General features: G+C 40.8%; 2 protein-coding genes across 6 annotated transcripts in view; one reads left to right on the top strand and one right to left on the bottom strand.

The window, feature by feature from the left end:
• Positions 1-1,789: 1,789 nt before the first annotated feature.
• Positions 1,790-18,963, top strand: BFSP1 (beaded filament structural protein 1). The gene is made up of 8 exons (XM_054630524.2): positions 1,790-2,160; positions 8,181-8,241; positions 11,171-11,266; positions 12,061-12,153; positions 12,850-12,957; positions 15,117-15,337; positions 16,632-16,717; positions 18,017-18,963. Exons 1-8 carry the CDS (start codon positions 1,790-1,792, stop codon positions 18,961-18,963), a joined length of 1,983 nt encoding a protein of 660 aa, XP_054486499.1.
• A 4,365-nt stretch (positions 18,964-23,328) lies between these two features.
• Positions 23,329-25,589, bottom strand: part of PCSK2 (proprotein convertase subtilisin/kexin type 2) — a 103,217-nt gene continuing 100,956 nt past the window's right edge. For all 5 annotated transcript variants that reach the window (XM_077175967.1, XM_077175966.1, XM_077175964.1 and 2 more), the window contains one exon: positions 23,329-25,031. In XM_077175967.1, the coding sequence (XP_077032082.1) occupies positions 24,545-25,031 (487 nt within the window). In that variant the 3' untranslated portion in view covers positions 23,329-24,544. The remainder of the gene's footprint in view (positions 25,032-25,589) is intronic.

Genomic DNA, 25,589 nt, shown 5'->3' with positions numbered 1-25,589 from the left:
TCCCCTGCAGCCAGACCACTGCGGTTAGGGACATGGTGAGTCACTGAAGGGCCTGTCCACTTACTAAGGAGTTAGGATCAGCATGGAGTCAGTGCTTCTTCCAGCCACTGAGAGAGAGATGGAATAGCACTTACATGGGCTATTACTTTATTGAAAGGCTGTCTAAAGCCATAAAAACTCTTGCCATGAAAATACACCACCCACAATTCAGCAGAATCTACTTTCTGATCTCTTCTGAAAGACTAACTTTGTTAAAAGCTCAGCTACATTGTTGGGGTAAGCAGGCTGCTCCTGCCAAAGAGCTGCAAATGCTGATATGTTTGTGCAGCATGGAAATCAGTGGTTTCACGTTCACTGGTTCATAAAGATCCCAGACATTTCTGAAAGGTCTATCTCTGTTTTGCTATTTATATACCTTGGAAACAGACTATGGAGCTGCACAATCTGTGTGCACAGCCTAATTAAATTTTCTGAGACATCATTGATCTTTCCCCGTGGCACTTCCAAATAATCTGAAGCAAAATAAGAAATATATAGGAAATGTCTAATGAACATTTCCCCCTTTTGATTCAGATTTAGTAGCAGAGAAACCAAACTTTCTTTTTGAAGTTGAACTTTTTGAGTCACCTGAGCATCCACTTCTTTCTTCACCTCTGTACTTGCCATCAGTGCCTTGAGATCTGTTGGGCTTCAAAATACATGAGATTTAAGTATTCATTTAAGTTGTGACCATTAAGAAGTGAAATTGACTTTCATATGAATTATTAACAGAGATCTCAACATTGGAGTGGCTTGGTGTTGGGCTTTCTGTCTGGGCAGACAGTAGATTAGGGAAGAACACATCCGCGAAACAGGATTTTTCAAAATGAAAGACAGGAAAAAAATACTAGAGGAGATGCATCGAGGGGAAATTAAAGCCTCTTAGGGAATGGCAGCACACAAGACTCCATTACAGTGGAAGTGAAGGAAGAATGGTGGCTCCCCCTGGGATAATATGGAAAGTCCACCAAGTCATGAGGTGACATGGTTTTTGGCTATACCCAAAGAAAGTGGCTTCCCAAAGAGGCTTTGTTAAGCCAGAGGTTTTAGTACCACTGCTGCTTGGGTGCTTCTCATGCCAGGTAGAATTCACCTGCAGAAAAACCTGACATGAAGCCTGAAGTGAGAACCAAATGACCAAATCTTGCCCATGGAGATGGAGTCATATTAATTTTTAAATACTATCACATCATTCTAAATGATAACAAAACTGTCAAATAACAAAAATCAAGGGCTGCCATCCACTCACACCAAAATCCTCTCTCAGCAGAAGGCCTCTGTGCACAGCCCTGGGGACACCCCCATGGGACAAAGCTCTCCCCCCAGCACAGCCATGAAAGGCTTTGAGCTCAGCCTTTAAAACTGCAAAGCAGTTGTTTTGTTTTCCATGGATAATGCTTTAATCCACCGGGTGAAAGCTGGACGTTGCTCTCTTTTATCCTGGCTGTCCACGATTCCAATGCTTAAAAAGAAAAGCCCCTAGCCCTTCTGTACCCACCGCTCCTCCAAACTGCTGACTCCTGGATGGGCAGCTCCAAGGCGGGGCCATTGGGATTTATTTAGTTCACTCCCGCAGATGATGCCTTTAGTGCCACAAACCACCCTGGAGACAAGTCCTAATCATCTGGGAGGGGGGGGATTATGTTCAGTTCTTCTTCCCCAAACCCCCCAGACGTAATTCAGATCCAAACTGGAGAGACAGGCAGGCACACAAGAGGGGACCCCGGCACTGCACAGCCCCTCTGAAGCCATGTACAGGAGCAGCTTCCTCCGTGAGGTACGCAAGGAGAAGTACGAGCGGTCAGATGCCTATGATGAGCTACGAGGCTCCCCAGAATTCGACAGTTTGGCCCAAGCCCGGGGCTTGGAGAACCTGCAGGAGCTCAACGAGCGCTTTGCGAGCTACATCAACCGGGCGCGTGTGCTGGAACAGCGCAACACCATCCTGCGCAAGCAGCTGGAGACCTTCCAGCGCATGGATGAGCTGGTGGGCTTGGATGAAGCCTTTGCTGGGCAGATTGAGTTCAACCGGCAACGAATGAGGGAGCTGGCTTCTGACAGAGCCAAGCTGGAGCGGGAGGAGAAGGATGCCCAGCGCATGCTCGATGAGTACTGCAACAAGTAAGGCTTACAATCCATGGAAGATGAGTGGTATTATTTCCATAGTTAATTCTTGTAATAAGGATAGGTTCGGTGTCACCAGCTACTTCTTGTGTGTGGGTGATGCCTTTCTGTGTGCATCAGATTTATCAAGAAGGACGGTATGTAAGCCCATGTAAGGTGAAAAGTAAGGTATCAGGACTTAGGGATCTGAAGCTCTGCATTTTATGGTCTCACTTCTCCTAGATGGGAAAACGCCCTCTCCATTCCATAGCAGCAGCCCTGGCACATGTCAGCTGCTGTTGTTCATTAGGCTTAGGAGAACTGTGCTCTGAGCTGCAAAGACAAAATAACCCTATTTGACTACAAGGTGCCTCAAAGCAAGTCTTGTGTCTGAGCAGCCCAGAGTTACACAATGCCAAACATCTCCTGAAATACGCAGGATGTCTCTGAGAAATTCTTCTTTACAGCCACTATGAAGCACCTGAGCCAATCTGTGCACACCATATCTGTGATTTGTCATGAAAAGAAAGGAGATAACTCTTTTCCTGGTGTGTAAAATTTGCCCTCTTTTTCTTCTTTGCATCTTGTATTTCCATCTCATGCCACTAAAAGAATAAGAATAGGCTTCCTCTAATTTCATCTCTTTAACTTCTATGCCACCATAAATCAAAGAGCAGGAGCCTCACATGCTGATGGAGATGAGTGCCTTCCCTCCAGCAACAGGCAATTTTGGTTACATGGCTTAATTACACAAGAGTTGGTGAGCATTGCTCTTAGGACAAAAGAGTTTAATCCTCCTGTTACTTAGGGATTTTTTACCCCCAAAATGTCTATCTACTACTTCACCCATGAAAATTTGGCACACTGCCAAATGAACAGCCACATGGGGGCTGTGAGCTACAGCATACCTATAGAAATGCCAAGCCCTGATTTCTCTTTTTCATCTGACAGGAGACAATAGCCCATCCAGGTGCACTGAGGCTTATTGCTGCCGGTGGTCATATGTCCACAATGTCCTGACTCCGTGCCAGTGGGTAATAAGCACCTGATTAGGCAGAACTGTATTCCAATATTTATGAGCAGGAAATTCAACTATGAGTCAATGCTGTAATTTAGGTGTTGACTCTGGTACTTGGTTTTTATTACACAGTGCCCATGAGTATTTGACTACACTCAGTACTTAATTTTCTAGCTGCATATTAGTTAAAAATCTATGTGAATAGTACAGGATTAGTAATGTGACACAAAGTAATTTGCTTTTATTAAAGCTGCTCTAAGCAAGCTGTAAATAGGTAGGGAATAATACAGGGCATTGAAAATCCAGAGGAGGAGACAACACCCAGAAAAAGGGCTGTACTTTCAGAAAGTAAGATTTAGGACCTGCTAAAGGGGTAGTTAGTGGCTTCCTAGAAAAAACGGGTGGTACTTGTACAATCGTGGGATGCTCACTCAGCAGCTGTAAACAAAAGTAAGAAGGAAACTTTGGCTAAATTCAAGCCAAAAATTACAATTTAAAAATTAAACAGGGCCATGACAATGGAAAGACAGTGGCTGCTTTTTAACCAAATCGCACCAATTGGTTTACATCAACAAGTGAATTTTGGTGAGTTTTTTTTTTTTTATTGGGAGCTGCTGAATTTGTCTAGAAAGGAGACATGAACATTTCTTCAGTGTCTGAAAAACTTGGGATTGTTTTGGGTAGCAGGTTTTAAAACAATGCCACTGCTCTGGTAACATGTGCTCTGCCATCTGATGGTTCTGATTTCAGTTCCTGGAAGTTATAAACAAAGCTCCCTAAACAAAGTATGGGAGGAATAATTTTCTGTGCCCTATTAGGGGCTGCTGAAACCAGAAACATTCCTGTGCTGAAGACCTGCTCTCCCCCCTGAGTCTGCATTCCGTTGGCAACAGGCACTGCAGGTTTCTTGCTGCAACTTGAACCATAAAGCTTTTGGTGCACTGGGATTAACAAAATCTCTTAGAGGGAGCATTTTGAATCAATTAATTGACAAATGTCTCTGTCCTTCACTAATGCAAAGAATTTTGACTCTTACAACCCATTCTTTCACTCACCTTCACTATTGGGGAAACAGATTTATATCTAAGTAAACCTTTTAAGCTACATTTATATAAATAGGCCTTTTAAAGTTGCATTTAGACAGAGTAGGGCCAAAGACTACTGGGTCTGTGCAATTAAGTGTTCATAAACCATTAAAAAGTAGAACTTACATTAAAATTTATTTTAAAGTCCTCTATGGTCACATTCATAGCTTTTCTCATTGACATGAATAGTTCAGTTCTGTACCAGGGAAGAATTCTTTCTCTTGAAGTTGCAAAAAAAAAAAAAATCAATGCTGGGAATAGTCTGGATGCAACTCATAAAAAAACTAATTATGCTACCTTTATTGACCAGCACCATTGTAGCAACATTGCATCTGGCTGTGGGACAGAATGGTATTTCTCTCTCCATGATATTGGGGAAGATGCTGGAATCCAGATTTTAGTGGCCTTGACAGAACAGGATTAATGGACTTCAGAAATTAAAAGTCTTGCTAATCAATTGTTTATTTAAAAAATTTGTGCACTGCTAATGCAGTGAATTTTGAACATGCAATATGGTTCCCTGGACAAAGTAATTGGCACAGTGTTCTCCAGAAAAAGATTGCTGTGTGGTGATACTCTGATGAGCTAACACCCTTTGGGGCCACAGTAGAGACCCAACACGTGTGAGAAAATGAAAAGTGGTAAACACAATAGCTAGGATATGGGGACTCCACTGGCAAAGCTACCTTCCAGCCCTGTCTGCAGGGATTTTCTTGGCACTGCTGCTGTTTCTCTAGTGATAGGAAGGACTTTATTCTGCTGCAGCTAAGATGAGGATCATTTGCCTGCCCTCCACACTCTCCACAATCTGCAAGCATATTGTCCTGTGGCTGTCACCTGCTCAGCAGTGGCTTCTTGATAACACAGGTAGAATCCGTTCATAAATCAGCAAAACACAACCCTCCTGGGCTCATCTGAGCATTCAGGGTATGACTCTGGATGACAAATATTACTGGCCTGTCCATCATCCTTGTAGGACCTCTCTTTCATAGTCTGTGCTGTCCTTGGCACCCAAATTGCTGCTGTCTGTTGAGAAAAGGTTAGTGAAGTGCATCAGGGAAAGAGAAAATTACAAAGGTAGTAGCCAAGAGGTGCTACTACCTTTCAGTAGGATTCAACAGATTCAACATTTTCCTTCAGATGAAAGGCTCAGCTTTGACACCAAATTGAGTATCTGGCCATCGTGCATTGCTGGGATGGACTGTTACTGTTTCCTCTTTGGAGGGGAGTGAGCCCTTGCACTGCAGTGGAGGCAGAGTCCAAAAAAAAGAGGTGATTGAAATCTTTAATCCTCAGATCTGCTTTCTTTGAGCCTGGCAGCTTACTCCCCTCTCTTTTCCCCTATGCAAAAAAAACCAAAACAACCCAAGCCAGTTAACATCCCTTTTCTTTCAACAGTCCAAAAACATTTGTCGCCGACCTAATGCTACCTGACTAGATGAGGAGGTTCATGTTTTGTTCGTTTTTGGGTGGGGTTTTTTAAAATTTTTTTCCTTTTTTTTTAATGAAGCAAATTAACTTAATAGCTCTTAAGCTCCAGGAATGTCTGACCAGCAACCATCTAATGAAAAAATTTTTGGACATGACTAGCTAATTACTAAACATCAAAATCAACTTTGAAGCATAACAGGGTTGTGACTTGTCAGCCATTGCGCTTACAAATACATTTCAGCAGGCACAGAGGCATCCTGAGGTCTCTGAAGCATTTCAAAGAGATCCACAGCACTTTTGCACTGATCTTCTGGAAAAGATTTAACTTGATTTCACTTGAAAGAAATTCTTCTTCAAAGGATAATCATGCAATACTAACTCTCTCAAGCTGCCAGGTGGATTTACAGCTGTGTGGCACAGCATATATTTGGGTTATTTGAGAGTAAAGGAAAATGTAGCTGAATATTTTAGTAACTGAAAAATCTTTTGAGTGAGGATCTAGCAATGAGGGACATCTGAATTACATTAGGGCTGAGGTTTAGACACTGAATCCTTTAGATGGTTGTATATTACTGTGAGTGGAAAACCAGCCTTTTATTGTAACTGTGTATTTGATTGTCACAAGATGCCACAATATGCTTCATTCTTGCCCAGCTATCAGAAAATATCAAAGTTAGGAAACTGTTTACTGTCAAATGCACACAAATTTTTTTTAAAATAAATAGAAAACTGGCTTGAGTTACTTGGTAAACACCTGAAACAAAGGCAGTTTCACTTCTGAAGCTGAAAAATATTCTAGTTTTGGAAGTGAAACTGATGTTAGTACTAATTGGCAAAAAAGGACATTGTTTTATCAGCAATTTGTTGGAGTAATAATGAAATAAAACCTCATCATTTTCACTTGGTTCTTTGCTGTTCGTGTAAGAATTTAAAACAGACCAGTGAGCAACCCTGCTAATATGGGATTTCAGAAGAACTTTGTAAACCAGAGCACCAGGTTAAATCCATTTCCTTGTTCTGCCAAGTTCTTCCTTTGTGGTCCTGGTCAGTTTGTGAGTGACATCATCCACTCAGCTTTCCAGTATGTGTTGAAAGAGATGAGAATAATGTTGGTTGTTCGTCCTTCAGGAGACAAAAGGAAGAACTGAGGTTGACATGATCATTATAACTTGATCCTTGATGTGCTCAGTCTAGGAGCTGTCAAGTTCCCCGTTGACTGAAGCAAAGCCCTTTGAAATCACCAGCACATATGGGCTGGATCAATGATTTTAGAAGACAGACAGGAACTTATGTTCGGTTCTGAATTTCGGCTTGTACTGGTGTCCATTGCTTCTATTGCAAATGAAGGATCCTAATCACCAGAACTGACTTGTCACCTACCAGAGTGTTTCTTGTAGAAAGTAAGATAATGATAGCTTTTTCATATCTTTCTACATCTATTATTTAGGAAAAGTAAAGTGTTAAACTTAAAGGGTTAAGACTGTATTTCTGCTGCTGTTGGAGTTTGATAAGTCACTTGTTCAGTACTGATGGCAAAGTCTCATTGCCAAAGTTGCTTCTGGCTGGTGGTTTTTGAGGGGCTTTTTTGTTTGTTTCTTTGTTCGTTTATTTTTAATGGAATCCCATTAAGCCACATCTACTGTTGAACATTTAATATGAGGTTTACTTAAGGAAGGGAATAAATTACAATAATCAACAACTAAGTTTTGTGCTCTGTGGCTAAAAAGAATTTCTAGAAGATAATTCTATTTACATACAAATGTGGAGCCCTAATTCTTAAAGAATATGTGCTATATTTCCTCAAACCAAACATAAACACATTATACATCCATCTCAGCACCAGGAACATGCACTTCATGCACCTGTGGGTGCTTTATAAAAGCATAAGAATAGTTGGTTAAATGCAGTCCTTACTAAGGCTCACTTGTTGTTTTGACCAAGCTAGTATACAAATTACCATTAAAGGGGACACAAAGCTTGATCCATCTAAGCATCCTAATCCAACATCTTTCCTACATGGTCAATATGTAAAATTGCAATCATTATGTTTAATGTGTCTGTCATTAAGGTGCTTATTGAACAACAACAGGTATAATAGAAAACCAAGAACAATGTAATTAAATGTTCATGTGCCATTGTAGAAAATCCTCACAGAGTAGTCACTGCTGAATGGCTGTCACTATAGTTCAACACCAATGGCATATGTTTTTATTGTAGATAATCTATTCTTGAACATTCTGTAAAAAAAGTGATAGCAAATATGTGGCATTTCATTGTATTCTGTTATGTAAGCTGAAGACAAGAATTTAGGCAATTCTGAGATTACCCTCAGCATCTGGGACCAAAAAATAATTAATGCTAACCCATGAATAAATCTTTTGGGCCCTTTCAAGATTCATATTCTCCTTTAGCGTGAAGCATATCTTGTGCATGACAGTGCAGAGAAAAATGCAGTTTGCAGAGGGATGAACCACTGAACTCTATCTCCTTTTCTCTACTTGTAGGTATAGAAATGAACGTGAATATCAGCAGAGGCTAAAAGAAACCCTGGAGCACCTGAATAAAGTGAGTATGGGAAAATGTCAGGGGAAAGGTGTACTATTTTTTCCTTTGGTTTCATTTACTACAGCGAGCTGCTTTGAAGAAGCAGTGGGAAGATAAAATGTCAGAGCAAGGCATTTCTTGTCATTATGCCCTTCTCCATCCTCCCCCTCCCTATGTAAGTGTCTGAGCCTCGGCATGTGCGTACCTTTTCCCCACACTTTTTAAACATAGCTACAGTATTAAAATACAGTCACTAGTGATAACCATGCCGTGAAAAATTGCTGATTAAGTCCATGTTTTGAAGCCTGGAGTGTTTCAAAGCTCCTTAGTCCCTTGCAGGATATGGTCAGCCCTTCCCAGGACAGACCCTCAGCTTCCCATTAGGTTTCCAAACAAGAGAGACACTGCCACTCCCCTTGGTTTGTTCCTTTTACATCAATATAGTTCTTAAATACCATGGGAAAAGCAATAATAAAAATAACAACATTTAATATAACACAAAGCTCAGAGAAAGACAAAAGTTGGCTGAAGTATTTTGAAAGTTTCCAAACCAGGTCTGTGAAACTGAAAAATCTTGATTCATCCTCTCTCGCTGCTAGCCTTCATCTGGGTGAAGAACATAATAACTTTCCCCAGTTCTACTTTGCACAGGCTATCATTCATCTTCTGTATTGGAAAACAATTAAAGGTGGACTAAATAGAGATTATTTTTTTATTTCCTTTGTACGAATGGCTGGACCTGATCTGCTGGAGCATTGTCATATCAATGTTTTATATTAAGGACATGTTTTATATTAAGAAAAGACAGAAAGTGCATTTTCTGTCTCCAGTGAGCTCTTGACATCCCGCATCAGTTCTGTTTTCCAGAATACTCTGTTCTTGAACAACTTGCAAACCCTTAAAAAATGTTGTGAAGGTAACTCTTTTGTAAGGGGTTGTTGGAGCTGGTAAGTCTGTCTTCACAGTTCCTCTCAATGAATCTGCCGCTAAAGAAAATTGAATTGATTCACCAACCCTAGGCACAGTTGGCACAGTTCACAAAATCTTGAGGCACAAGGGTGTTTATTATCCCAGGATGTCCCTGGACACCCCTGTTGCAGCAGGTCCTTGCACTGGGAGCACCAAGTGCTGGAGGGAATACAGATGGTTTTCTGTACAGGACCCAAGATGTGGCCTGAAAACCTGCATGTGCAGGTGCAAATTCATTCTTTATCTGACAGCTGGGAAAATACTGGTTCTGGAGAGGTCTAAAGAATTTCTCTTCCCTGGTAATGAAAATATTGCTTCAGCACATGGACCAGTGTTCTGGGATCATAACATAAAGCAGAATGGCTTTTCATAAGTCGAGTGATTAGCAAATATTGCAAAGTTCAAAAGAAAATGTGTAGACACTGCACTGTTCTGATACACAACTCCATCGAGGAAGCTGGTCTCTTTGAAAGCATGGAATAAAAGCAGAAGTATTTTTCCCCTTTGAGGGAACATTTGGAAAGCCAAAACCTGCTTTTTTTTATCGCATGCAAAAATATTTGCTTATAGGCATTATCTAAGGGCCTGGGGGCTTTTTTTGGCTCCCTCCCAAACCTCCCAACATGGCCATTGTCCTGCTGATCTTCCTCTCAATAGGACGAGAGAGGAGTGCAGAAAAGCAGCAGGCATTCCTGATGGTTGGCTCTGAATGTGCTGGGCTGGATGTGTCTGAATCAGCCCCTGGATCACAAAGCAGAGCCTGCTGGAGAGTTCTGTGCCTGGGAGGTTTAGCAGCACAATAAGACAGCCAACATCTACACATTTTTTGAACAGCGCGTGCTGTATGCATGCAAAAGGAAAAATCCTCTTCTACCAGTCATGTGCTGCACCCACAGATCTCAATGGTTTGTTTGCAACCTGTGATTCGCTCACAGAGGTATTTTTACAGCTGATAATGGCACATGGGTATTTTGAAAGAGGTGCCTTCAAAGACTTCTTTTTTTATTCTTTGAGCTAAATGCACAAAGCAGGACTTTCTTGAGGCAAATTGCAAACTGGTGGAGGAACCGGCAAGTTTTATAGAGTTGCAAGGAAGATTCATTTAAAATGTTTTAAGATGCTTTCTCAAAAATTAAAGAAAAAATGTATTAAATAGAAAAATAAAATGTATCACTACTCTCACATACTTATAAAATATATTACCAAGTTCCAGAGAAATTACCTTAAATTCCCTGGTTTTTGTTAAATAACAGAACATAGAAAAAATCTAAATTAAGCCTTTGAACAGAAATGGAGATTTCATTAGATTTAAATATCAGTGCCACTCATACCTGTATACTCAGATCATGGTTTCTAGTCATATGGTTTGCTCTTTGAACTAATTGGATGTTAGGAACTTTTGTCTTTGCAAATTCCAAAGTATTATAAACTTGTGCAGCAAAGAGATTTTTTCTAAACTTGGTCAAATGTCATTTTTATTTCCAGAAATGGCTCCAAATTGGCAAACATTTGTAGTATTTGAGAACGTACCAAAGAGAGTTCAAATACTGCAGACCCTCCTGGGTTTTTAGAAGGACTTCTTTACTAGGGATCTTAAAAAGTCATCAGGATACCTCAGATCTTGTCATGACACTAGAGAAATCAATGCCTTAGTCTGCTGATGTCATTTGTTTAAGATTCATCCACCATTTCAAGATTTTAATATCAAAATCTGGTATTTCAAACATCTACTACTTGGCTCCCAGCATTATTTTGACAGTGCCAGTGCCAAACTCTACTGTAAATTACATTTGTGCAGGGCATGGTGAATAACATGGCTCCTGTTGGTTCTTTTCATGACACTGTTGTATGTTACAGTAGGCTCTTACACTTCAGGCAGGCTGCTCCATGTGCACAGTGACTCATGCAGTACCTGTGGGCCTGCTGTGGGTTTGGCAGCCCAGTCATACATACCGCCATGCCATGTGTCTCTGCATTGCAGGAAGCTGATGAAGCCTTGCTGTGCAACCTGGAGCTGCAAATTGAGTCCCAGTTCCTGCAGGATGACATCAATGCTACAAAGGACAGATACAAGAAGGTAACTGGCTAAAATTGCTGTTTTCCTTGTAGAGGTAGATGTGGAACTTTGCCCTTCTCCATGATCAAATGGTGGCAAATTAAAGCAAGTTGCATTTATGTTTTGGTAGGTGCATATAGCACTATTTATTTTCAGTGGGCACAACAACCGGATGGTTTCCAGCACCCAAACATGCTTCTCAGGGTCCAGTAACTACAGCTGTAGCAGAGTCTTGAATTTGTCAACCTGGTGTCATGGTTCAACCCAAAGTGCTGGTCCAGCTGTCTTATATTTCATTCTAAGGAAGCTGTTGCTTTCATCATCCAATTTTTTGGGAAAGGACACTCCAGTTAATGAGCAGGCATATGCCTGTGGAAGTATGATTCCATTGCAGCTGACTTTAACATTTGTTGCCTTCTTCCTGGGAGAACTGTGGGTCTTGGGATCAGGCCACTGTCCCGTCTTTGCTGCTTTTGAAAAAAGTTAATATTTTTTTCGTGCCACATGCAAAGATATTTGTGATTCTTATTTTGAAAATCTCTTACGAAATTGGAAATGGAATGGAATCTTCAATTAAAACTATGAACTGTATAGTCCTTAACCAAAAGTCTGTGATATATCCTCAGTATGATGAAACTGCTAGCTCTCCTGCACTCAAAAGCAGTTGTAAGTTGCATTCCAAACAAAAGCCTGAATATGAATTGGACTTTTATGGGCTAAAAGCATTACATATCTAAAAATAAGCCCCAGGAGTACATGGAAATGTCTACCTTACTATGGCATTTTCTAATGAAAATGTTTTTACCTTATCACAGAACCTCATGGAAATCCAGACCTATGTCAATGTCTTGCAGCAGATCATCCAGACAACTCCTCGTGTGTCCCCAATAACCACTGGCATATGTGAGGCAAGTATTGCTGTTGGGAAGTATATGCAGCTCTAAGTAAGAAAAAGATGTTTACACCTATAGTGTCCCAGATCCTTTAACTTCTACTCCAAGGTTAGTTGAAAACTGTCAAAACAATGTGTAAGTACTGAGTAGTGAACATGGGAGAAAAAAATTTACTGTAGCTTTGAAAAACTGTATCAATGAGGAAAGAGAGATTAGCTTTGTCAGGTGCACTCCAGCATATATATTAGTCCCAAAAATGTGTGGTACAGAGATATTTGAAGTAGTTGTGCTTCTTCCCGGAGGAGGAGCAGGCAGGATATATGAATATTTTAAGAGAAAGGAAATCTTATCCTGAAGGGGTGAGATGTGGTGAAAATTTAAATGAAATTAATTTATACAGACTAGATGATAACTTGGTGATTTCCACCAATATGAGTGCCTATGGCAGGAATGTTCATTATTTGGAAGAAGATGTGAACAGGTTTACAGGGTCTAAGCTGTACTGTTACAGACCTGCTATCTGATATCTTTATTCTTAAAGCCGTGCTACCGTTCAATAGAATTTGGCTTGAGGTTCAATCCCCATCTTTTATCTGTCTTTTGCCATTTTCTATTTGTCTTTACAGTTTATTTCCAGTAGTGCAATTTCTTTTGGCTCTTTTTAGGAGTGAAACATAATTTCCTGTACATACATTGTTTTCTTCCAACTAGGAAAAACTGATAGCAGAGAGGAGGATCCCTGTTCTGCAGAGCCAGCTGGAGGAATACAAGAGCATCCTCTGCCAGCTACAGGCACAGAAATACAAGCTCCAGACAGAGGTATTGGAATCACTAGCCATAAACACAACCATGTTGCTCATGAACTGGTTTTTTTATGGTCACTCAGTAAAACCTCTAACATGGCTTTAACATGGTTATGTTAACTTGGTGGACTTGGGGAGGTGTGTTTTCCTTTTAGATTTGGATCTTTTTCTTCAGCTGTTTCATTCCCATTCTCTCAATGGAACAAATTGTCAGGTTTAGTTGGCCAGGGTGGGCTGTAGGTATTGTAGGTGCAATGAAGCTGTCTTTGCTTATCAGAGTGGCTGATGAGGGAAGATTTCCACAATGCAACTGGATTCCTACAGGACAGAATCAGCAGGACATTATGAATGGAAAAGTACCACAGGGTTCCTATGACTTTCTTACTTGCTGAGTTCTGGCTAGAAATTGGCTCCAAGAAAACTGATGGGGAACCCTCAGGGCTCTGCCCCATCCTTTCTATCACTGCCACATCCAATGCTAAGCTTGCTGTGGGAAGAACTGGACAGGTTTGTGGAGCAAAACTGAGAGGACTATTGAGCTACATTTGGCTTTCTGCCTTCATCCATGTCACTACTAAGCATTTAGCCAGCATCTCTCCTGTGCTTGGACACTACCAGCAAGAAAAACCATGTGCTTTTTGCCAAGCCCTGAGTTGTAAAAAGACTTTGACTAGTTGTCCTTGCCCATCTCCCAGCCAAATCTGCCCTAAATCAACCTTCTGTCTCCAGCCAGTGCCTGCAAACATGAGTGCAGTGCAGGGCTGAGGGTGGCAGGAGGTGGAGGAGCAGCTGAAGGCTGCAGTGGATAGAAACCAGATCTGAATAGTTGCCAATGGCATCTCTACCTCCATGCAGTTGAATATTTTTTAGCAGATGGGGTGGAGAATGACCCCAAGTACAGCTTCCTTTGTGCCTCGAGTTGTCCATCCAGGTCAGAGGAATGAAATATTGACAAAAACATCATTTGGTGGGATTTTGGACTCCTTTGGACAGCCATAGCAGCAGCTCATAACTTCCTGAGCATAACTTCTTTCATTAGGGTCAGGACAGTGTATTTTCCTTGGTCTCTTTCTCACATCTGATGCTCTGGTGGAAAGGACACATGCACTCTGGGATGGACAGGAATCAATATGGGGATGAGATAGTGAATTGATATAGAGAAAAAGGGGAGGAAATCAGCCTTCTGCTGGCAGGTGGAGAGAGGCAGTCTTTGAAGAATTAATCGTGCTGCTTTCAAAATCAAATCTTCCCATCCCATTTAGAAATAGATTATTCATTCATTCATTCTTGTGCCTTGAGATTAAGAGAGTGAAATAGCTTTATGAGTGCAGGTCAGTAACACAGTAGCTTGTGATGGTGAAGGCTGGATCTGATGACCAAGGTGTCATCAAGTTTCTTTGCTTTCCTGTTTCTGGACCTGACAGCCATGTGCCCCAGAGGTCATGGGTCCCACCCCATGAGCACTGAACAGAAAAGAGTCTCTGTCTACTCATACACTGCAATATAACCAAACAAATGACAAGGGACATTACTTCTATATTTAGTATTTAGCCTCTTAAAAGTCCTTTTTTTTATCTTGCCTGAAGCATATAGAAATAAATCAATTATTGAAGAATTCATTATTCACTTATTCCCCCATTAACTTTTTGTGAGTTCATCTCTTTGAAAAGTAGGAAAAAAAAGTGACAAAATAACTATAATAAATAGCTAAAAATAGCAGAAGAAAGTGAGAGGAGATTTACAGGGTGAAATATCCCACTTGAAACTCAGCCTTTATTTTTGGAAGGCAACTTTTGCCACCTCCTGGTTGATGTGCTCATTGGTTTTATTGCTGAAGTAAAAAGCCTGAGGAATTGAATTCTATAGAAGAGTTCTTTGTTTAAAATGTGACTTTTGGTCTTATTTTCCCTGTCTGCAAACCACAGAGAAGGAGGAATGGGTATTTCTTGAGCTCATCTTCCCAGTTAAGAACTTTTACTGTCCTTGTTAGGCCCTGCCCACTCTGATAAGTTACTGCTTTTTGAATAACTGAACAAAGGTAGTGAAATTGCTCCTGTGTTTCAGCAGTGCAGCATCACATTGTAGTAAAGAATGACTTGCCTTTCATTATGCTTAAAATATGGGGATGGTGAATTTTTCAAAGCTGCTTCTTTCACCACCAATTTTATTTACCAGACAACCATGCTGGAGCAAGCAATTAAAAACACCCAGGAGAGTTATGATGATGAAATTCAACTCTACAATGAGCAGATTGAAAACCTTAGGAAGGGGATAGAGGAGGCTGAGAGGATCTTGGAGAAGTACACCACTGACTGCCGCCAGCTGGTGATCTACCAGCAGTCCCTGGAGAATGAGCTGGAACGGTACAAACGGATCATCGAGAATGAGGACAGCCGGTAAGGCTGGATTTCTGGGCACTCACAAAGGGACCAGGGATCTCTTTTATCTCATTTGAAAAATGTATGTTTAAGGACATTTGATTCACCCAGCGCTATAGCATTTTCACACCTTTCACTGGTAGATATCTAGGGATAGAAATCGAAATAGATGCAAAATCTGGTGAAACTTCTGCCAAGGAAAGGGTCAGAGCCATTTTGGGCTTTCCTGTCCTTGCAGTCTCCTTTCCATATGCTGTCCTGGCATCAGTGTACAGAGGTCAGGAGCACACAAAAGCAATCTGAACATCCTCTCCTCAGACTGGGTGTTGGTGACACTTGTTCAACACTACCGGCAGGTTGATTTTTGGAGGGTGCAAACAAAGCAAATGCCTTGTAAAGCAAAGCATTCTTCCCAGCAAAGCCATTCCTCAGGCATGGGGAGAAAGAGGAAAAATACAAGAAACTGGCAGGGATTTGGGTTGCGCTTAAACCTACAGAGGACCACTGTCTCCCCCTAATGTCCACCATCAGCCACAGTGGACAAAAGGATCTTGCACAGCAGCAGAGCCAGACCCCTAAGCACCCAAACTACTGCTCTGGGCTGTGCAGAAGATGCAGGGGAAGAACACTCACTTAATAGTCCACCCTATGTGTGGGGAATGGGAATTTAATTAATTTTCAGGGTCTAATTTTGGACACTGAGTTCTAGTTAGAAGTACCTTAACAGAGTAATTCTCAATGCCAAAAATCATATTGACACAGGGTCTCTGACAGGACAAAATATCTCAAATTCCAGCAGAGTAGACTGGGGAGGCCAACAGTAACTGTTTTGCAATAGGCCTGCCTCTCAATTTTAATTTTTAACCCTTAATACTACTGACTTCTTGAATGTTTTCCAAGGAGGACTGCTCCAAATTTCCTATTTTGCCAGCCAGCATGGTAAAAATGGATTTACAGTTCTTGCTGACCTCTGGTAGGCTTGGATTGACTGTTTGCCCATCTAACAACCTCCCATCTTTTCAAAGTGCCATGCCAAATGCAAAGCTGTTGCTACATGTGGTAATTACTGGTGTACTTTACCTACTGGAGTATTCCATATCTCCTGCTGGCAGAAACCAACCTCAGTCCTGTGAAAGTGCTGTGGCTGTCTTGATTTTCCCCAGACAAGAAACAGGTTCCCATCATTCTTTTTGACTCCTCACCACAGAGGAGTACATTTCTTTAAGCTCTGTGCTTATTTTTGCACAATTTTCACTTGCTTTCACTGAAATGTTGGGGAGAGAACTGATGGATGCACATATATTCTCCACAGGTTAAACTCTGCTATAGCAGGAACCCCAGTCACACTCTTCACACAGATTTATCGACCTGCCCAGCCTCAGGCTTCGAGGGGAAGAGGTAAACCTATGATGTGTTTTTCTGTGTATGTCAGGAGAAGCATCATTGCATTTTAAGCTGTTTGTCCATCTGTCTTTAATATGGCCACCAGTCATGACAGCCTGACTACAGGCTTGAAAATGCAACCGTTTCAGCTTACCTTAACTGTCCCTGAGACAAGCTGTCAAAGGCCAAAACCACAAGCAAAAGCATTTCTTTGCTAATTTCTACAGTTTACTACTTAGGCCAATCAAGAGTAAAATCAAAAGGCATCTGAAATGGTGGAAAGAGCTGCAGGTTTTGTGTTGACTCATTCTGAGTTTGTTTGCGCTTTAGTGATGTGCAAAGAGCACCAAGATGTGTTGAGTGCCACAGGACATTTTTGAGGCCTGTTTTCCTATGAATTATGTTTTCTCTGTGTTGTATGTTGGCTTATTAGAATTAGGATGCTTGTAAACCTGCTGACAAGGAAATGGCCAGGGCTAAATGAGAAAGACTGCTCTTAACAAATGAATGGATGTGATACATTCTAACATATGGGATGACTTAAATCCAAGGCTCACTGGGGTTTTAATAATGACAAACTGCCTCGAGAATGGAGACAAACCATCGTATGAGGGATGTTTTTGTAATGCAGCTGTAATTTTTCTAACTGCTGTGTGAACTGTAGCAGTTTTATATTAAATGGGTCCAAAATGCCTGAGGCCAGATCCTCAACAGCTGTAAATAATTACTGTCATGCAAAGTGGTGTTTTATACATGCTGAGGATTTGGCCTGTCTCTAGACACAACACTGATTTCTCCTGCATGATGAGCATGGTATTTCATGTGTGTTACTGTATTGTGGCAGGGGACAAAACAGCTGCCTTAGGGAAAGTATGTTAATATCTGTCTGTCCTCTTGTTCTTGTAATTACCCCTGTCTCAACCCCTGTCTCCTCTGCTCTATCTGCTCATGCCACGGAAATCATACCTTGCCTAATCTCCTGCTGCTGCTAAGCTCTCATGGGATCTGTGCCTACTGATTGCCCAGGAGATCAGAATCAGGGGGTTCTAAGAGCTCAGTGACAGAGTGATGCCATTGTAGATGGGTGGCTTCTCAGCTCTGTGACCACCAGCCACTGCTGCTCCCTCCTGCCATGACTTTCAGTATCTATCCATACTCCAAATTGTCAGGAGTGGAGGTGCCTGGCTCTCTTTTAGCCCCCCGGGATACAAAGGCTCTCCACCTGCAGTGGTGAGGGCAAGAGGAAGCTCTAGCATTTGCAGTGACTGTATTCAAGCACTGTTTGTTGTTCCCTTTGCTTTGAATTTTCTTTAGATATCACCCAGGCCATGCAAGACATTGCCAGTATAAAGCCCAGACAAAAAGGCCTGACAAAGAAAATTGCCAGGAAAAAGGAGCTGATGTCAAAAGACATAACCGACAGTCACTCACCTGAAAGAATGTACAAAAGAACTCTGGAAAGTTTTGACCAAGATCAGATGGAGTTTAGGCATGAAGGCTCAGTCAGGTGTGAACCTGAGCAAGAAGGATCAGAATTTGATGAAAAAGAAATAGGCCCAGAGGATGTACCTGATGGAGCCCAGATAAGTAAAGCCTTTGATAAATTGTGTAATATTATGAGGGAGAAAATAAGAGTCTACAAGAGACCAGAGGCTAAGTCTGAAGCCCATCCCAAAGGGCGTTATGTACTGGTGACAGGGGAGGAAGGCTATGAAGAACCATGCATCTTGGCCCCCTCTATCCCTGCTGGGGGAGGGATCACAGTTTCCACAGGCAATGGGAAGATGATGAATGGTGGTGATGTGGAGTCCATACCAGAGCTCCCAGAACCTGCCGAACCACCAGAAAAAGAGAAAGGGGAAATCTGTGAAAGGAGAGAAGAGTTTCAACTCCCAGATAAACAGAGAGAGGAGGGGAAAGAAGATGTGCTTGAATGGGGGAAAAAAGCAAGAGGAAAAATTGAGCAAATCACAAAGTACCCGGACATCTCTGAGCCTGAGACAGTTACTTCCTCTGGTCTGATAAGCCCAACTGAACCAGGACTCCTCCGAGAGACAGAATATGAGCGAGCAGATAAACAGGGCCTTTTGTTCAGGGAAGCAGCCTTACCTGGCTCTATGAGCTATGAGAAGGTGGAGGTGGTGGAGTCCATTGAGAAGTTTTCAGATGACAAAATTCAGACATATGAAGAGACAGCAATGATTGTTGAGACAATGATAGAGAAGACAAGCAAGAAGAAACTAGATGACAAAGGCTCTTAAGTGACACATACCCTCTGATAGTCAATTTGTCTGGCATAGTTATTAAATGACTGTGTTTTTTTCCTGACCGAATGATACAGTAGTGAGATTTTTGCTGTTTGGTATGGAACAGATTGAAACCTTGATGGCAATTCTGTCTGGCTCACCTTTGGTGCAACAACCATTAGTGCTCTCCAGGGCATATCCTATGCAACTCATTTTCATGATTAGGACACATGGGAAGAAATTATTATGACAGAGCTGCCTGGCTTTCCACAGTATCCAGGACAAATTTGCATATTCCTCTACTGCTCCTTCAACTGCCATACGACCCCCCATCTTTGAGATAGCTGCAAATGTTAACTTGTGACATCTGGTTCATTTAATAAAAGTTTTGCCTTCTACCGAAGATACTCACTGTGGGTTTATTTTGCCTATAACATTGACTCACAGACCCTACTTGTAAACAGATCCTACTTGTAAACATCACCTGAGTGGTGTGCAGCAGTTTGTCCAGGGAAAGAGCTGGATACCTCTTAAATAACCTGTTCCAAATATCTCCCTTTCAAAGTCTTTAAATAGCAATGAGCTTGGCAGACCTTTCTTTTTGGCAACAAAGACAAACTTCCTGTATTCAAGATAAGCTCTTACTGCAGATCTCAGAATAATTCTCCCCGAAGGGAGATCTCCCTTACAAAAGCTATTATTTGTCCTTCACCAACACAACTGATGTAATTATGAATGCCAATGAGCTTTTGAGCAGACTGCAGCAAAGACTGAGTATTTAGGTATTTTTTATTTTCTTTTTAAGTATTTCCTTGGACTGTAGAGTTTCATACTGCCACAGGATCCGTTCTCACTCCTGTCACCTGCAGTCACATGGAGCTCCACAGGATTGCTAGAATAAACAGTGCCTTTCCACCTTCCCATGCCTGGGGAAGCAAAAAGAAACACTTGCAGCTCCCAGAAACCTTCAGCTTAAGAAAACAAACAAAAAACCACAAATTAAAAATCAGAGAAAGGAAATATTTTGCTTGTATGTGTGTAAATAATTAGCTTTACTTAAAGTGCTCATACACCATTTAGGCCTCAACTTGACACCAGGCACACAAACGATCCCATTAAAGCCCAAGACTTACTGAAGGGTGGTACTAGATTAGTCTCTACAAATTTCTTGTTCAATCCAATGCCAGTTCTCTAAGTTTTCATTTCAGCTTCCAGCATTGTTGTGCCTTTTCTTTCTGCCTTTTAACTCCTGTCAGCTGCAGGAAAGCAAGGTTAAAAGCCATTTGAGCTGACAAGTCTGAGCTTCAGGAACTCCTCACAGCGCCCAAGGCTTTCCTTCAATAATATGTTGGGTTTGGTTATTTCATTCATGAGGTCCAGCACAGGTGTAGCATCTGATCTACTGTGATTGTTATGTCTTGTAAAGTGGCACCTTATTCTTTGAAACAGGGACAAGTGACTCTCACAGTCACAATTTTAGTCAGGATTTTTTTCTTGATGCTGGTTTATTGGAATGCTGTGGGAGTTTATTCCAGACATGGCTTACTAGAGCATGTTCCTTTTCAGTTTAATATATTAATAGTGTAAATAACTGCAGAGAAGGAATTTATCAATGCCTATGCAGGCTGGACTCTGATCACCTGGTAGCAACTGCCCAGAATAATTGCTGCTGAAAGAATTTGACTGCTGCAAGCTAAACAAAAAAAACCCCAAAAACCTACCCTCATTGCAGCAATAGGCAGGATGTTTAATAATTCTGTCACAGAGTATAAACAGGTTCAGGCAGTACCTGGATGGAACTGGATATTCTTCCCCCCTCCCAGTCCATCTGATTTCACTGCAATACAGTGGACCCAATGTTCAAAATACAAAAAGCCTCATTCAATGGCAAGGAGGCAATGTCAGGACAGCCTGGGTGAGGTGTCCAGTGTGTGAATACCTCCACCACCTTAATCCTTTTTGTGCAGTGGTGTCACCACTGGCTGCTGACCCAGACCTGGTTTATGATGGCTGTAACCCTTGCTCAGCATTTCAGTGTGGTGTAAGAACTGCTCCTAAAGCTGGTTTGATGGCACTTACTGCTGAAGGAAATCACATACTGCATTGCCTGGGCAGCAACCAGCAGAACTCAAGGACTAAGAAGAGGTGAGGGCTAAATTCTGCTACAATCTTGAAACTTTCTGTATATTTGCATGAAATTTACATAGAAAACCACTAGTAGTATGTAGTTAATAGTGACCTTGCTGAAGTGTATAGTAAATCTTGTTATTTTAGGGGCTAACCTCTACATTAAATGCAGATTCTCAATGAAGTGTTTAAATGCTAAAACTAGATCAGGAGGTTCCCTGCCAGATTGTACTGCTGCAGACATGACAGAGTATTATAAAATGAAATGTACTTTCTGCCATGGGAACACAGGAGCTAAAAAGTTCCCAAAAGTTATGGGGGGGGGGGGGGGGGGGGGAAGTAGAGATGAAAAGGGAAACAGGGGGCTTAATGTGAATCAAAGTGCTCCAAACAGCAGAGGAAAAAAATCTGCTGTAGCATTTCCTTGGGACCAGAGCTGCTTATGAGCTGAAGTGCAAAACTACCACAGTCTCTATTCTTGATCATCCTCCTCCCAATGCAGCTCAGCACCTTCACTGCTGCTGCCTTTGCAGAGCTGACCTTGGAGCCAATGGGTTTGAACCATGAAAATAATGTCAAGTAAATTTGAAAAAAGCTCCTCCCAGCCTGTGGCATGAATCTTCTATGTGACAGAGTTTCACAGTTAACATAAAACACTTTATTCATAATCTGCTGCTGTCAAATATTTATCTTCTCAGTATCCAGTATATGCAGGATACCAATTTCTTCACCAGTGTAAAAAGCAGAGAAGTAGGAAGTCATCACACTGAGAGCAGCATTTTACCTCCCATGTACCTTCAGATAAGCAATGATGATAGGACCTGCCAGTTTATAACAGCTCTTTATTTTACTGATATTATAAAACATCATCACAGGGCAAACCTGTTTTGCATCATGAGCTTAGTTTTCCATTTTATTATAAATACTAAAAAATTAACTTTCTTTTGCATCAGCAATACCATAAAAAATCAGTCTAACTGGACATATTTTTCAGTGATGCCTTGAACCAAAAATCCCCAAGAATTTGAAGTAGATGTCTATATTGTATATAAATGTAGTTTTATATATATAATTATATCAAAATTCACCATTTTCACTCATTATTGTGATTTTGCAATTACTAACTTATGTCAGCATTATGAAAATATGGACAGCCATCTAGTTATTTTGCTGGTTTATATTTAATAATTTACCAGACAACTGAAAAATTACATGAATGCAATGGAAAATCATGTACATGTTCATTTATGAATTCCACATGGACTTTTCTTATTCCAAAACTTTTCCAGATTTTAGAAGTCCAGTAAAAACTTTCAGTGACCTCTTTGATCACATACACACAAAAAGTTACGATGTATGTGTATTATGCCATACATACCATATGTAATTCTAGACATATTTATATGCAAATATACGTAACGTACTCTGAATATATATATTGTATGTTTTATATATATATTTAAAACACACAGAGAGTGATACCACAGGTGTGTATGTATTTAGTCATACAGGTGTGTGCATAAATATATATATATATGTGGTAAATTTTTCTGATGGGACTGCTGCATGCAATGAGAAACCTGTGAGTAGTGTGAGGCTGCTTGGCTTGGCTTTAGAGTGTAATTCACATAGACTTTGAGCTGTTGAGCTGTTTATTTTTCATTTGGAAAAGGAAAGAACAAACCTCTTACGGAAAAATAAAAGATTGATAGTCTCTTGAATTAACCTTATTCTCATACATTCTTAAGTGAAACATGTTCACCATAGAACCTTTGGGTTATGTTTTTAATTTGTTAGATAAATATTTACTTATTGAATGTGTTTCTACTACTATGCACCGGATCAACCAGAACAACTCTTATTAAAGCATCTTAGATTCATACTCTGCATATTAAAAATAAATTTAAAAAATCTGAAAGTAGTCACTGCTAAAATGTAGATCTTGGATCCTGCAAAGATCTGAAATATCTGCTTAAAATTACCATTTAAGTAGGTCCACTGATGAACTTTAGTGCAAGTGCCTAAATATTTGCAGAATCAAGACCCTTTGTTTCTCGAAGGTTAAATTTCGAATCTCACACCAGAGAACATGTAGTGGTTGCTTCCATCAGTAATTCCCACCAGGGAGAATGTTATGTTTTGCAGCAATAGCCAGAGCATGCTCTTGAGGGTGAGAGAAATGGACTTTAACTCATGTCCAAAAAGTCAAGGTGGGACTGACTTTAAACAGAAAAAACAATGACTGCCAGCAAATATTCCCAAATATACTACATTTTATTTCTCAAGAAGGCCAACATTGCATTACACTTTAATAACTTCAGCATATTTTTCTCCTTAAATATATTTGTATAACATAATACCAGCAAATATATAGCTTTAAAAAAAGAAATTTAAATTAAAAATTGCTTTGGGACTGAAACTATGTGCTTCAAATTTTCCCCACAGCAGTTTACTGGCAGCTGGGTTGCAAACCCCAGAAAACAGGTGTCTGTGGTTGGTAATGCTGACACAGCCTCATTTACAGTGCCGGAGAACCTCTCAGTAGAGAGACCAGAAGATGCACACAAACTGCCAGAAATCCTACAGCTCATCCCTATGTGCTTGTTCTGCTGTAAGATGGTAAATTGATTTAAATTGCTAAAATTACAAAACAAAACAAAAAACAAAAACAACAACACAGGAAAAGAATCCCCAAAACAACCAAACTAAAAAAAAACTCTAGCAAAACTGGGATTTGTGCTTCTAGGAGGCCCTGACCCGGTTTGCAAATCACTTCTCCCTGCCACCCAGCTTTGGCATTGCTTTGCCTTCCTTATTGCATATCTGTTGATCCATCCTGTAGCTGAAGAGTGTATGTAGTGTAACTGCAGTATGAAATAAAACTCTCAAAAGAATTGGATTTCTGCCAATCAGATTGGTGAATGTTCCTTATCTCTGGATTATTTCTTTTTGTGGGGTCTAGTGGTACTTTGGTTAAACCCAATGGAGGAAGTCCCACTGAAGTCAGTGATGCAGAAGGAGCATGTTCAAAGACCTCTCCATACAACCTCTTTGTGATTCCCTCTCTCTATCATTTTTTAAAATGTGCTCAATTATCACCAACTTCCAGTGTAAAAATTCACTTTTTTTTAAATACAAACATATATCACATAAATATGAAGGGAAAAGCCATTAACTTCTTTGCAGATTATTACCTATTTGTATGACACAAAAGAAAAATCATCATTTACAGTCACAAACTGTACATACTATTTGGTGGGAGTACATTTTTTGGCTTAGAGATAAAAAATGGACTGCTTCAGTGGCAAGTAAAATAATTATTGACGAGATATAAGACTTTAAAATCAGGAAAAGATGATAATTTGTCTAGAGAGACAATCATTGTAATACGTCTAACACAGAGGTTTGGATAGTAGAACGGTGAGTAGAAGGGTCTGGGGAAGGAAAGACACCGTCATGCAACACAGCACTACTTCTTGCTCAGTATACTCTTCAGGCTTCTCTCCACTGCTTCATCTAACTCTTCTTCCAGCTCTTCCTTCTTGGACATGGCCAGCTTGGACTGATAATCTTTTACAATTTGGTCTATATACGGTGCACTCTGAGTTCCATGCAGCATCAGTGTCCACTCCTTCAGCACACCCCGCTGGGGCTGGCTGCCAACAAACCCAATCTCCAGAGCCCAGGTACCTCGGGGGTCTTCTCCCCAAGTGTGAGTGGTCATGAAAGGCCATTTGTCAAAACCCACCTTGGAGTCATCATCCCTGGGGCGCCGGCTCAGCAAAATGGACTTGGTTCCCATTGGTGAGGTCATGTTGATGTTGAGGTCTCCTCGCCGAGTGGAATTCACAGTTATAACTGCCTGCACGTGTTCAAGGTACCGGACAAAGTTCTCCTTCCCCTCACACGCATCAGTTGTCAGTGTGAGGAACAGTTTGCCACTTGGTGGTATCTTTCTGTAGGTCAAAAGATAATTAAGCAAATTAAAACAGTACAATATGGCTTATGCTAAAAGTACTGGGTTTTAGTGCCTCACAGAAAAACACTGTATGATTTTCCTTATTAATACATGAAGAAGTAAGAAAATAATAGTTGCAAACCTAGTCAGAAAGCAAATGTTCCCCTTTTAGAAAATTATACCAAAACCTTAATTTGAAAATAATTATGAAATGTACATCTACAGAAAGAGAGTAGTAATAAAATTTAGAAGCACATACTGCTTTTTAAGGACTAACATTCATGGTTGTCTTTACCTATCACTCCTATATTGGGCAATTGCATAATAATGTGCATACTCAGTAAAAGAACCATGAGCAGTCAGTCATGTCAGTTTCCTTAAATGACAGCTGACAGCAGCAAATGGCTCTCTGGTGTTGGAGGAACCAATTGCACAGAATTTCAGTGCAGTCACATTAAACCCTATGTCCTTGTTCTGCTTTAGAAACCAGCACAAGCGTGGGATGCTGGAGTCGGCTCATTGGAAAAATAGTTTTCCACAAAGATTTCCATCCTTG

Source organism: Agelaius phoeniceus, chromosome 3 (assembly GCF_051311805.1).
Source record: "Agelaius phoeniceus isolate bAgePho1 chromosome 3, bAgePho1.hap1, whole genome shotgun sequence".
Lineage (NCBI taxonomy): Eukaryota > Metazoa > Chordata > Aves > Passeriformes > Icteridae > Agelaius > Agelaius phoeniceus.
Note: the sequence above shows the minus strand (reverse complement) of the source record. Positions and strands in the feature narration are given on the sequence as shown.

Coding starts and splice junctions, on each gene's coding strand:
- BFSP1 (XM_054630524.2), top strand. CDS start 1,790: ATGTACAGGAGCAGCTTCCTCCGTGAGGTACGCAAGGAGAAGTACGAG. Junction 12,958..15,116: donor AATACAAGCTCCAGACAGAG/GTATTGGAATCA, acceptor TTTATTTACCAG/ACAACCATGCTGGAGCAAGC. Junction 16,718..18,016: donor TCAGGCTTCGAGGGGAAGAG/GTAAACCTATGA, acceptor AATTTTCTTTAG/ATATCACCCAGGCCATGCAA.